General features: G+C 44.2%; 1 protein-coding gene across 1 annotated transcript in view; it reads left to right on the top strand.

Annotated features, from left to right (window-relative positions):
- Positions 1-14,576, top strand: part of LOC146571983 (slit homolog 1 protein-like) — an 85,754-nt gene that overhangs the window by 43,894 nt on the left and 27,284 nt on the right. Inside the window, exons 5-11 of the mRNA XM_085276004.1 lie at positions 8,719-8,790; positions 8,956-9,027; positions 9,292-9,363; positions 9,502-9,665; positions 9,754-9,901; positions 10,483-10,554; positions 14,420-14,491. Of these exons, the coding sequence (XP_085132130.1) occupies positions 8,719-8,790; positions 8,956-9,027; positions 9,292-9,363; positions 9,502-9,665; positions 9,754-9,901; positions 10,483-10,554; positions 14,420-14,491 (672 nt within the window). The remainder of the gene's footprint in view (positions 1-8,718; positions 8,791-8,955; positions 9,028-9,291; positions 9,364-9,501; positions 9,666-9,753; positions 9,902-10,482; positions 10,555-14,419; positions 14,492-14,576) is intronic.

Here is a 14,576-nt window from a genome sequence, read left to right as displayed (position 1 = left end):
ACCTCAACAGAGAGAACAGTCTGTTGTTGGGATGGCTGAGGTCCTTCACGATCTTCCTGGCCTTGGTCCAGCACCGCCTGCTGTAGATTGAGTGCAGGTCATGGAGCTCGGAGCGGATGGTGCGCTCAGCTGACCGCACAACCCTCTGTAGAGCTCGTCTGTCCTGCATGGTGCTGTTCCCGAACCAGGTTAAGATGTTTCCCGCCAGGATGCTCTCTATGATGCAGGAGTAAAAGTTCCTGAGCACCTTGGAGGGCAGTTGGAAGTCTCTCAAGCGTCTGAGGTGGTAGAGACGCTGACGGGCCTTTTTCACCACGGTGTTGATGTGACAGGACCATGACAGGTCCTGCGTGATGTGAACTCCGAGGTATTTGAAGCTGTCCACTCTCTCCACTGGGCACTCGTTGATGACGGGGGTCTGGTAGTTCCTCTCCTGCTTAGTGCTGAAGTCCACTATCAGCTCCTTTGTCTTACTGACGTTTAGAAGGAGGTTGTTCCTCTGGCACCAGTTCTCCAGATTCCAAATCTCCTTCAGGTAGGCCGTCTCGTTGTTATCAGAGATCAGGCCCACCACGACGGTGTCGTCAGCAAACTTGATGATGGTGGTGGAGCTGGTAGTGGCCACACAGTTATATGTGTACAAAGAGTACAGCAGGGGGCTCAGAACACACCCCTGGGGGGCTCCAGTGCTGAGAGTGGTGGAGGCTGAGACATGTCCGCCCATCCTTACTGCCTGTGGTCTGCCAGTTAGGAAGTTGGAGATTCACTGACACATAGATGAGCTGAGTCCCAGATGCTCCAGCTTGGTGGTGAGTGTGGAGGGAATTATGGTGTTAAATGCAGAGCTGTAGTCTATGAAGAGCATTTTAACATAATTCCCCCTTCTAGTGTCCAAGTGAGTAAGTGAGGTGTGGAGGAGATGAGAGATGGCATCGTCTGTGGAACGATTTGGACGGTAAGCAAACTGTAGTGGGTCCAGTGTGTCTGGTAGTGAAGAAATGATGAAGTCTCTGACCAGGCGTTCAAAGCACTTCATCACTACTGAGGTGAGGGCTACAGGGCGATAGTCATTGAGAGAAGCAGGGTGGGGTTTCTTCGGGACAGGAACAATGATGGACTCTTTGAAGCATGTGGGGATCACCGACTGAGATAGAGAGATGTTGAATATCTCAGTGAACACAGGAGCTAGCTGGTATGCGCAGTCTCTTAGGATACGACCTGGGATGCCGTCTGGTCCTGCTGCTTTCCTGGTGTTCACTCTCTTGAAGGCTCTCCTTACTTCATGCTCGGAGATGACGAGCACGTTTCCGGTGCTGGCAGTATCTTCCTGTCTGCAGCCGTTAGCGCCGCTAACACTAGCATTGTTGGAGTCCTTAGCTGCAGCCTCGAAGCGAGCATAGAAAGTGTTCAGCTCGTCTGCCAGAGTCACGGCCGCGTTCGTCATACCGGTTGTTGGTGCTTTATAGTCCGTTATTGTCCTTAGTCCCCGCCACAGGCTCCTAGAGTCACTCTGTTGGAGTTGTGACTCTAGTTTCCTCCCGTAGCGCTGCTTCGCCTCTTTCACCGCCCTCCGCACGTTATATGACGCGGCTTTGTACGGGTCCATGTCCCCCGTCATGAGTCCCGTGTTGTAGGCAGCGGTGCGGGATCTCAGAGCGTCGCGGATGGTTTTATCCACCCACGGCTTCTGGTTGGGAAACGTTATGATAGTCTTTGTCTCCACGGTATCATCCGCTAGTTTCCCGATGAATCCCACAACCGCTTCCGTAAACACGTTGACATCATCATCGGAGCTGTTTCTGAACATGCCCCAGTCTGCGTCATCGAGTGCGTCCTGTAACGCGGCCACCGATTGATCCGTCCAGCGCGCGACCTTCCTCTGAACCGGAACTTCCTGTTTCAGCCTTTGTTTGTATTTTGGGATGAGGAAGATGGCGGCGTGATCAGATTTGCCAAAAGGAGGGCGGGATTGTGCCTTGTAGCCGTCCTTGACTGTAGTGTAGCAGTGGTCCAGTGTCCTTTCACCTCTGGTGGGGCAGGAGATGTGTTGATAAAAGTTCGGCGCTGCGCGTTTGAGGTTGGCGCTATTAAAGTCCCCCGTCACAATAAGCGCAGCGTCCCGGTGTTGTGTCTGGTGCTGTGTGAGTGCCTCATGCAGCTCGCATAAGGCGGTGACCGTGTCCGCTTGTGGTGGAATATAAACGGCACTTATAATGACCGATGTAAATTCCCGAGGTAGATAAAAAGGACGACACATGATGGACAGTAGTTCCAGATTTGGTGTGCAGGAGCGTGTGAGAGGAACAATGTTCGCACTGTTGCACCAGTTGTTGTTCACCATTAAACACACGCCGCCTCCCCTTGACTTCCCCGAGTCCTGTGTCCTGTCCATGCGGTGAACCGAGAAGAACTCGGCCGGCTGGATGGCGTGGTCCGGCACCGCTGGGTTCAGCCATGTCTCGGTGAAGCAGAGGAGATTGCAGTCCCGAATGTCTCTCTGGAACTTTACCCTGGCCCTGAGGTCGTCAAGCTTGTTCTCCAGTGACTGGACGTTGGCGAGCAGGATGCTAGGCAGAGGTGTGCGGTGTGCACGAGCTCTCAGCCTGTTCCTGACGCCGGCTCGCTTCCCTCTAGGCCGCCGCCGCTTCCCTTTGTTCTCCCTCAAGATCTCACTCGGCCAGCTCGGATCCGGAGTTAAAAACTTCGAATTGTGAGTACATTGTAAACCAATGGAAACAAGAGTGTCACTGTCATACCTAATGTACCCAATGGTGGTGATTTTGCCGATTTAGAAACGCTGAAAACTAACTTAAAAAACAAAGACAAAGAAAAAGTGGTCGGAGCAGTCGTGACGGCAGCCGACCTCACCGGCGCCATCTTTAAATCGTCTTATTTATTAAGTTACTTATTGAGGTTGTTTGTCCTATGTGTGTCTGTGTGTGTCAGGTTGAGGAGTGGACCAGACTACAGAAATAAAATATTAACCATGTTGATGCTCTGACTCTGTCTGCTGACCTGTCTGGACAGAGTTTAACAAAACAAAGAAAAAAAACGAAAAAGGTGTGCATGAGTCAAAAAAGCAGTTACTCGTTACAGATAACAGGCTGTCTTCAGAGTTTGTTAACTCTGTGATTTTAGATGGGATTGCCTGATATTTCTGTCATGCAGTGAAAACATTCAGACCAAAGTTAATAGAGCTATATTAGTACGTTATGAAGTTTTGTTTTTCAGGGGAAGTTAAATGTTGGACTCTTTCTGCATTTACAGTTTCACTCATATATCATACTAGTATTCCAGTTAGCAAGATTAACTCGCTGCTAGGGACAGTGGCACAAATCCAACTTTTTCTAGTGAACAGATACCCAGGATTTGACTTTCTTCTGATATTGCATGCTGATCTGATGGCGCTGTTAGATTAATAAGCTGTTGTCTTCACTTTGAGCTAAAGATGAATCATTCTTTTACATGTGAGGTTCTGGTTTCAAGCCGGTTGGTGCTTTCTGTGTGGAATTTGCAGTTCTCCTTGTACCTTTATGGTTAAATGGCTAAATTACCTCCTCAACATGTCTTGAAGTTCTCCAGAGGCCTGGTAATGAACTAATCATTTGAATCAAGTGTGTTGACCCACTGTGAGATCTAAAATCTGCAGGACACCGGCCCTCGAGGCCTGGAGTTTGAGACCCCTGCTTTAAAGCATATAACAGCAAAATAAAAAGACCAAGAAACATGAAAGTAAGTGTACATCCTATACAGATGTATAAAAGGAAATACCTCCATAGATGGAATGACTCTATGACGAATAAGAAGGTAGCAATAAGCGAGACTTAAACTAACCCATGTTTGAAGGAGACAGATAGACAGAGAGGTGATGTGTTGTCAACGAGCAGGAAACGAGTGGGAAAGTTTACCTTTCTCACCCTCCACTGTGAGCAGGAAGGGAGGGATGGAGGGATGAGGAGGATATTGAAACGACAGGAGACAGCGGAGAACAATAAGAGGATGAGGAGGAGCGAGGAGAGACAGATCCAGAGACACAACGGATGAAAGAAAGGATCAGAAAATGAATAGAGGAGGTAGCAGGAGACGGAGAGCAAATATTAAGAGACTGCCTACTGTCCACACACACACACACACACACACACACACACACACACACACACACACGCTCACACATCCAGCTGTGACCAGTCTGTGTTTCCCTCCAGTAAACATCATATTCAGCCTCTTTGTGTCCTGGCAACAGAATCTCGATGACCTGATGAGGAAGCATCTGTGTTATTGAGTGTGAGCACCAGCGTGTGTGAGCCACAACACGAGTGTGCTTTCTGTGATCACTTTCCATATGTTTAAGTTTGTATCATGTATTTAGAAAAGCATTTTATTTTTCATTTATTTTTCTTTGTTCCACTGCTTTCCAAGTCCAGTTGAAGGCATGCATGTCATACTTGTGCAGTTGATGGCATCTTCTTTTCAAAAAGTCTTTTCTTAAAAAATATTTACCTCCATTAATTATTGCAGATGTTCTTTATAAGTTGAACTCCATCCGTTTGAATCAATTCAATCTGGAAACTCTTCAAAAACAAGCTGAAAGTCTTAAAATATTGTTTTTTCTGCAGCTTGTATTAAAGAGTGGATATAAAGATTACTGGATATGAACAGACGACAGAGAGGAATAATGGGTCTGTGTGGCATGTTGGCCTTGAGCACTTTCTGAAATGAAGCAGAAAAACTGTATTAACAACTGGACTTCATCTTTCCCCTCCTCTGTCTCTCTCTGTCTACATCATAACAGTCCATTGTTATTGGTGCTCTCTCTCTCTCTGCCTCTGACTTATATGACTCACATGTCTATCTTTTTTTCTTTTAACCCATTTCTGTTTCTCTTCATATCTCCCAAACTTCCAGTTTGTCATATCACATACTGAACTACCTCAACTCGATTTAGCCATATCGTGGCTCAAAGGTTGGGAGTTCGCCTTGTAATTGGAAGGTTGCCGGTTCGAGCCCTGGCTCCGACAGTCTCGGTTGTTGTGTCCTTGGGCAAGACACTTCACCCGTTGCCTACTGGTGGTGGTCAGAGGGCCCGGTGGTGCCAGTGTCCAGCAGCCTCGCCTCTGTCAGTGCGCCCCAGGGTGGCTGTGGCTACAATGTAGCTTGCCATCACCAATGTGTGTGTGACTGGATATGTAAAGCGCTTTGGGGTCCTTAGGGACTAGTAAAGCGCTATATAAATACAGGCCATTTTACCATTTATAACTTCTGTTCTTGTTTCTCTCCATAATCACTCTTGTGTCCTGCACCACCCATCCCCTTTTAACATGTCCATCCATCATCCTTTTCTGCATCAGTCTGTTCATTTACTCTGTATATCCCCCATCATCTTCTTCACTGCTGGTTTCATGTGTCAGACACAGTTGAACTTTATACTTCAATAAAAAGTCTGCTTTTTCAACTGGCCTCAGGGGTGTCAGAATCAGTTTTTCACTTTTCTAATGTACTGCTCTATGTACAGTGGGGCAAAAAAGTATTTAGTCAGCCACCAATTGTGAAAGTTCCCCCACTTAAAACGATGACAGAGGTCAGTAATTTGCACCAGAGGTACACTTCAACTGTGAGAGACAGAATGTGAAAAAAAAATCCATGAATTCACATGGTAGGATTTGTAAAGAATTTATTCGTAAATCAGGGTGGAAAATAAGTATTTGGTCACCTCAAACAAGGAAGATCTCTGGCTCTCACAGACCTGTAACGTCTTCTGTAAGAAGCTTTTCTGTCCCCCACTCGTTACCTGTATGAATGGCACCTGTTTGAACTCATCATCTGTATAAAAGACACCTGTCCACAGCCTCAAACAGTCAGACTCCAAACTCCGCCATGGCCAAGACCAAAGAGCTTTCGAAGGACACCAGGAAAAGTATTGTAGACCTGCACCAGACTGGGAAGAGTGAATCTACAATAGGCAAGCAGCTTGGTGTGAAGAAATCAACTGTGGGAGCAATCATCAGAAAATGGAAGACATACAAGACCACTGATAATCTCCCTCGATCTGGGGCTCCACGCAAGATCTCATCCCGTGGGGTCAAAATGATCATGAGAACGGTGAGCAAAGATCCCAGAACCACACGGGGGGACCTGGTGAATGACCTGCAGAGAGCTGGGACCAAAGTAACACGTCTGGCACCATCAGTAACACACTACAACGGCAGGGAATCAAATCCCGCAGTGCCAGACGTGTTCCGCTGCTGAAGCCAGTGCATGTCCAGGCCCGTCTGAAGTTTGCCAGAGAGCACATGGATGATACAGCAGAGGATTGGGAGAATGTCATGTGGTCAGATGAAACCAAAGTAGAACTTTTTGGTATAAACTCAACTCGTCGTGTTTGGAGGAAGAAGAATACTGAGTTGCATCCCAAGAACACCATACCTACTGTGAAGCATGGGGGTGGGAACATCATGCTATGGGGCTGTTTTTCTGCCAAGGGGACAGGACGACTGATCCGTGTTAAGGACAGAATGAATGGGGCCATGTATCGTGAGATTTTGAGCCAAAACCTCCTTCCATCAGTGAGAACTTTGAAGATGAAACGAGGCTGGGTCTTCCAACATGACAATGATCCAAAACACACCGCCCGGGCAACAAAGGAGTGGCTCCGTAAGAAGCATTTGAAAGTCCTGGAGTGGCCTAGCCAGTCTCCAGACCTCAACCCCATAGAAAATCTGTGGCGGGAGTTGAAAGTCCGTGTTGCTCGGCGACAGCCCCAAAACATCACTGCTCTCGAGAAGATCTGCATGGAGGAATGGGCCAAAATACCAGCTACTGTGTGTGCAAACCTGGTAAAGACCTATAGTAAACGTTTGACCTCTGTTATTGCCAACAAAGGTTATGTTACAAAGTATTGAGTTGTATTTTTGTTATTGACCAAATACTTATTTGCAACCCTGATTTACGAATAAATTCTTTACAAATCCTACCATGTGGATTCATGGATTTTTTTTTTCACATTCTGTCTCTCACAGTTGACGTGTACCTCTGGTGCAAATTACTGACCTCTGTCATCATTTTAGGTGGGGGAACTTGCACAATCGGTGGCTGACTAAATACTTTTTTGCCCCACTGTATGTCTACAAAGAGCTGGTCTAGCTAGGCCATAGCTGTGCATCAAGCGGGTTACAGTATTGTGTGGCACAGTGTTCGTGAATGCAGTAACAGAAGTTCTAAAAGTACAGTACATTAGTATAAGATTAATTTGGTTAGCTGGTTTGTCAATTACTTGACTCTCCTCCTGTGTTCAATCTGATTTAAAAGATATACTTTCTTGCTTAAAGGCACTATACTGGCTGTCTAGTTCTCAATAAGTGGGTGTTTCCTCCTCTGTCAGCCTCTGGTTTGACCCTGACATTAATGGACTGTGTCTGAGGACCTGTAGGGCAGCCAGAGATGATGTACATCCTCTTCTGTGGTTTGTCTAACACACACACACGCACACACGCACACGCACACACACATACACACGCACGCACACACACACAGAGTTTTGCTATTATTTATTGGTCTCCGTTGCTGTGGTTCACCTGTCTGTTTCTATGATGTCTAATCGTGGCATTGCATTTCTACTTCATATTTTTTTTTATCACCAAAGCTAGTCAGTAAGTCCCGTGACCTTGGTCTGTAAGCAGTCTGCCTGCTGCATCTCAGACACCTTTTCTGGAGGAACTATATTAAAATAAAGAGGACTGGTGTTTCCTTAGTTTATCAAAGAGGAAAAGACCATATGTTTTATTAAATGCATGTAAACATACACTGTGTTGCCAAAAGTATTCACTCATCACACCAAATCATTGAATTCAGGTGTTCCAGTCACTTCCATGTCCACAGGTGTACAAAATCAAGCAGCCAGGCATGGAGACGCTTCTGGGTTTGCTCTCAGGAGATCAGTTAATTCCAGCGTGGTACTGTGATAGGATGCCACCTGTGAAACAAGTCCAGTTGTGGAATTTCCTTTCTAGTAAATATTCCACAGCCAAGTGTTAGTGATATTATAAAAAAGTGGAAGTGAGTGAGAACGAGAGTAAATGAGCCACAAAGTGATAGGTCATGGAAGATCAGAGAGCAGGGTCAGTGGAAGATGAGGCACATAGTTTCAAAAATTTCAGAACTCAAACAAATTCACGTTTTTGACCATTTCATGCTCCCAGCTTTGTTAGAACAGTTTGGGGATGGTTCCAACATGCCTGGACACATGTGCACAAAGACATGGATGAGCAAGTTTGGTGTGGAAAAACTTGACTGGCCTGCGCCAACCTGACAGAACACCTTTGGAAGGAGTTAGAGTGGCGGCTGTGAGACAGGCCTTCCCGTCAATCAGTGTCTGACCTCAAATGTGGTTTTGGAAGAATGATCAAAAATTCCCATAAACAGACTCCTAAACCTTGTGGAAATCCTCCCCAGAAGCGTTAAAGCTATTCTAGCTGCAAAGGGTGGTCTGACAACATATTAAACTCTATGAATTAAGAGTGGGATGTCACTTAAGCCCATTGTATGTGAAGGCAGACAGCAAGCATCCAAAGCTCAGCTCGACTGGTTTGGTCAAATGTAATACCATGTAGAGCATCTGCAAGAATTGCCATGTGCTATAGCAAACTCCTGGATGTGGAGTCAACAAGTTGTATCATTGCATCTCTTAGCAGAATGAATTTCCCTCTTTTCTTTGTTTTTCAGAGATCTAAGTGAAAATGCCATCCAAGCCATTCCGAGGAGAGCTTTCAGAGGCGCAACAGACCTTAAAAACCTGTAAGTGAAGATAAAGTGTTAAAGGAATGGGTGCAGTGGAGATAACGGTGCAATTTGCTACTGTCAAGAAATATCACGTCCGTAATTAGAAGACTGAGTGGTTGGCTGGACCGAGCCATTAACTAAATCTACATCATATTGGCTTTGTGTTCTTTTTATTATCAGTCAGCTGGATAAAAACCATATCAGCTGTATTGAAGAGGGGGCATTCAGAGCTTTGCGATCTCTAGAAGTCCTGTGAGTAATCTAAGAAAAATAATTTCTTTGATGCTCTTCTCAAAACAATTTAATCTCTCATTAAAAAAACTTTGTTTTCTTCTGCTCTCTTCATCTTTTCTACTGCCATCATTTTTCCACTGGCTTCCGTGCCTATCAACTCTCTCTTGCTTTTTATTGTTCCATCTCTTTGTTCTCACACCCTTCCTTTCTGTCCTTGCTGTTATATTTAGTGTTGCCTCTTCTTCTCATCATTGCTAATTTCTCTCCTATTTTTTCTTCTAGCACACTGAACAACAACAACATCAGCAGCATTCCAGTCTCCAGTTTCAATCACATGCCAAAGCTCCGCACCTTGTAAGTGCCTCACCTTTTTCAACTTTTTTACCCAGAATGCCACATTGTTAAGTCTGATTTCATCTCTGTCTGTGTATCTGTCACCTTATGTTTTACCCACCCCTCCACTACTTCTCAAATGTATTTTCCTTCCCTCAGCCGTCTCCACTCTAACTCTCTGCGCTGCGACTGTCACCTGGCTTGGTTGTCTCCATGGCTACGGCAGCGGCCAGCTTTGGGCCTCTACACTCAGTGTAGCTCTCCTCCCACGCTGAGGGGCCTCAACCTGGCCGAGCTGCGTAAAAGTGACTTTGCCTGCTCAGGTACAAGAGCCCGGCGATACATGAGGCTTTGATCCAAATGTGGATGATGATGCAATGTGTGAGAAATTTTTTTCTTCCTTGTTTTTAGGTCACAGTGGCAGTGCCTTCGTTCAGCCATGTAGTTTAGCATCTGGGTCCTGTCCTCCAATGTGCTCCTGCAGCAACAACATTGTGGACTGCCGTGGGAGGGGCCTAACTGCAATCCCTGCCCACCTCCCTGAGGGTATGACTGAGATGTGAGTATCCCACAAGAATTATATATAATGATACAAGAATGACAAATTCTGTTATTTTGTAGCTTTATAGTTTGCTTTCAGAACTCAGATAAAACCTACCAGCATAAAGTGGGTTTCTTACAAGCAAAATTGTGAACCATGTAAAGCTGCTCCAGAGGGGTCCCAAAAGAGAGTGAAAGTCCCCACAGGTTTATTAGATGGAAAGAAATACTACAGTACATGTACTTACTCTATGCCATGTAAAGGAAGAAATGTTACTTATGTCATTTTGCTGCTTCATCACATTCTTTCCGGTTACTTTTAATATATCCAACATGGAAAAGTGTTTTTTTGGATGCTTAACCACACTCTCTCTCAATTCTGCTGCTCCTCTGCCAGTAGCTAGAATGCAGTAGCGTAACAAGCACAGCTGGCGATAACTTGGACAAATCTTATAGATAGATTTTACAGGCCATTACATGTACTTTACGTCTCTGCCAATACATCAAATGTTCTGATGTGCAATCCACCATTCAAGGATGTGATTGTCCTCACTGCTCGTGTGCAGTGTTTCAATGTAGCCTCTCTGCTTTTCTACCCAGACGTCTGGAGCAGAATGGCATCAAGTCGGTTCCCCCAGGCGCCTTCACATCCTACAAGAAGCTCAGGCGAATGTGAGTGCTCCTACAAAGCTTTATATCGTCATACTTGCAGTTAAACACTTCCAAGTGTCAGTTCAAATTGAAATAACACTAGCAATGTTTTCTATTGAAATTTAAATGTTTATTACAACAAATCAATAAAGTACTAAGATCACGGAGGGGATCAATAAGGGATCAATCAAAAGAAGCCTTTTCTATATATCCTAAACCATATATATCCTAAACCATACCTGCACCATACCTGCACACACATGACCCATTTTAGTCCACTTCATTTAACTTTTTTTTGCTCCACCTTTCTTTGTGCAGAGTACTTTTAAAGTCAGCTATGCCAACTGCAGCAGGCTACAGAATTCCTGCCCCTGAGCTCCAAATCAGCCAAAGCCATTACATTTTTTCTGCCTCCAGAGGGACAATGCTTCAGGGAAAATTTTAATGTTCTAGAGTCTGATTTGCCAAGTGGATCTCTCTTTTCTTCTGTCTCCACTGCTCACTGAGCTGTGGTTTTCCTGCTCAACAGAACATACAGCCCCAGTGGAGTTTCAGCATCGAGGAGCATTTGATTTATATCAGCCTGCAAAGACACAGAGTCCTCATTAGAGGCTTTTTAGGGCCCTTACATGATAAATCAAGTGCATATCCATGTGATGTGATGTATATGTTTAAAAAATGCTAATCTGACCACAATAATAATGTTCCTGGCTACTTCTTCTTCCAAATCAGAAGTACCTGACTCCGTGGTATAATTCTGAAACACGTACCCTAAAGCAGATGACTCGTAATCTGGAGAGGAAATGGCGTGTCACAAATCTAGAGGATCATCATTTAGCCTGGAGAAATAGTTTGCTGCTTTATAAGAAAGCCCTCCGCAAAGCCAGAACATCTTACTATTCATCACTGATTGAAGAAAATAAGAACAACCCTAGGTTTCTCTTCAGCACTGTAGCCAGGCTGACAAAAAGTCAGAGCTCTTTTGAGCCAACCATCCCTTTAACGTTAACTAGTAATGACTTCATGAACTTCTTCACAAATAAAATTTTTATCATTAGAGAAAAAATTACCAATAATCATCCCACAGATGTAATATTATCTACAGCTACTCTTAGTACCATTGATATTAAGTTAGACTCTTTTTCTCCAATTGATCTTTCTGAGTTAACTTCAATAATTACTTCCTCCAAACCATCAACGTGTCTTTTAGACCCCATTCCTACAAAACTGCTCAAAGAAGTCCTGCCATTAATTAATTCTTCGATCTTAAATATGATCAACCTATCTCTAATAATCGGCTATGTACCACAGGCCTTCAAGCTGGCTGTAGTTAAACCTTTACTCAAAAAGCCATCTCTAGACCCAGCAGTCTTAGCTAATTATAGGCCAATCTCCAACCTTCCTTTCATATCAAAAATCCTTGAAAGAGTAGTTGTCAAACAGCTAACAGATCATCTGCAGAGGAATGGTTTATTTGAAGAGTTTCAGTCAGGTTTCAGAGCTCAGCACAGCACAGAAACAGCTTTAGTGAAGGTTACAAATGATCTTCTTATGGCCTCTGACAGTGGACTCATCTCTGTGCTTGTCCTGCTAGACCTCAGTGCAGCGTTCGATACTGTTGATCATAATATCCTATTAGAGCGATTAGAACATGCTGTAGGTATTACAAGTACTGCGCTGCAGTGGTTTGTATCATATCTATCTAATAGACTCCAATTCGTGCATGTAAATGGAGAGTCCTCTTCACACACTGAGGTTAATTATGGAGTTCCACAGGGTTCAGTGCTAGGACCAATTCTGTTTACATTATACATGCTTCCCTTAGGCAGTATCATTAGAAGACATAGCATACATTTTCACTGCTATGCAGATGACACCCAGCTCTATCTGTCCATGAAGCCAGATAACACACACCAATTAGTTAAACTGCAGGAATGTCTTAAAGACATAAAGACCTGGATGGCCGCTAACTTTCTGCTTCTTAATTCAGATAAAACTGAGGTTATTGTACTCGGCCCTGAAAATCTTAGAAATATGGTATCTAATCAGATTCTTACTCTGGATGGCATTACCTTGGCCTCCAGTAACGCGGTGAGGAACCTTGGAGTCATTTTTGACCAGGACATGTCCTTCAACGCACATATTAAACAAATATGTAAGACTGCTTTCTTCCATTTGCGCAACATCTCTAAAATTAGAAATATCCTGTCTCAGAGTGACGCTGAAAAACTAGTTCATGCATTTATTACTTCCAGGCTGGACTACTGTAATTCATTATTATCAGGATGTCCAAAAAACTCACTGAAAAGCCTTCAGCTAATCCAAAATGCTGCAGCAAGAGTCCTGACAGGGACTAGAAAGAGAGAGCATATTTCTCCTGTTTTGGCTTCCCTTCATTGGCTTCCTGTTAAATCCAGAATTGAATTCAAAATCCTGCTCCTCACATACAAGGTCTTAAATAATCAGGCCCCATCTTATCTTAATGACCTTGTAGTACCATATCACCCTATTAGAGCGCTCCGCTCTCGCTCTGCAGGCCTACTTGTTGTTCCTAGAGTATTTAAAAGTAGAATGGGAGGGAGAGCCTTCAGTTTTCAGGCCCCTCTTCTGTGGAACCAGCTTCCAGTTTGGATTCGGGAGACAGACACTATCTCTACTTTTAAGATTAGGCTTAAAACTTTCCTTTTTTCTAAAGCATATAGGGCTGGACCAGGTGACCCTGAATCCTCCCTTTGTTATGCTGCAATAGATGTAGGCTGCCGGGGGATTCCCATGATGCATTGAGTTTTTCCTTTCCAGTCACCTTTCTCACTCACTATGTATTAATAGACCTCTCTGCATTGAATCATATCTGTTATTAACCTCTGTCTCTCTTCCACAGCATGTCTTTATCCTGTCTTCCTTCTCTCACCCCAACCGGTCGCAGCAGATGGCCGCCCCTCCCTGAGCCTGGTTCTGCCGGAGGTTTCTTCCTGTTAAAAGGGAGTTTTTCCTTCCCACTGTCGCCAAAGTGCTTGCTCATAGGGGGTCATATGATTGTTGGGTTTTTCTCTGTATCTATGAAGCGCCTTGAGGCGACTTTTGTTGTGATTTGGCGCTATATAAATAAAATTGAATTGAATTGAATTGAATTGAATTGAATTGACCTTCTATCCTGTTTCACATTTCTTTCTTTCTTCTGTCTTTGCGGTTTTTGTTACTTCCACTGTTGCTGTTTTTCTCTTCTTCCTCTTCTTCCTTTGCCCATTTCCCTCCTCAGGCATTCTGTCTCTCTCCATCTTTTTCTCTCTGTGGTTTTCCTTTTCCTCTTAATCTTATCCTCTTTCCCCTCCTTTGCCCTCTTCCATCATCACTGCGAGACCATCCCGAGCACCAGGAGGGAGGGAGGGGGGTTTGATTACATTACCAGGCTGGTTTAAGTGGTTTGTCTGAAAATTTATCATGACAACTGAACGACTGACGTGTGGCAGCAGAACAAGGATTTTATAATCTAACATATTATGGTTTGGCATGCCAGACCGAATCAAAGATATAAAAACTTCAACTTGGCCAGAAAAATAGCTCCTCTGTTCTGACATGAAAAAAGTGAAGCTCTTAGCCAGTCAATTCAGAAAGTGAGGTTTCTTATTTTTATAGGGGATTTTTATATAACCTGCTTTCATTTCGAGATCAGAAAAGAGAACTGTTAAAGTGCTGCATCACTTTTTTGCCTTTAATCCTTTAAAAAATAACACAAATTATTTGCTATGTACATATGATGCTTTTGGCTAAATGCGTTTACAACAAAACAAAATCTGTATACATGAGTTTTTTCATTTTCTCCCCAAAATAAATCTAATCACTAAGTATTTAAAAGTGTTGGGCATTCATTGTCTTTCATTCCCAGTGACCTGAGCAACAACCAGATATCTGAGATAGCTCCTGATGCTTTCCAAGGCCTCCGAGCTCTCAATTCACTGTGAGTAAGCACTCTGCATCTGATTGTGTAAACTGTTGGGTGTGTTGAGAGTGTCTTTACCAACACGTGTTTACATGTGTCTGTC

This window comes from Mchenga conophoros, linkage group LG6 (genome assembly GCF_057382185.1).
Source record: "Mchenga conophoros isolate Kocher_MC1m ecotype Shallow Benthic linkage group LG6, M_conophoros_male_GT1.1, whole genome shotgun sequence".
NCBI lineage: Eukaryota > Metazoa > Chordata > Actinopteri > Cichliformes > Cichlidae > Mchenga > Mchenga conophoros.
This window is presented reverse-complemented; position numbering and strand designations above follow the sequence as displayed.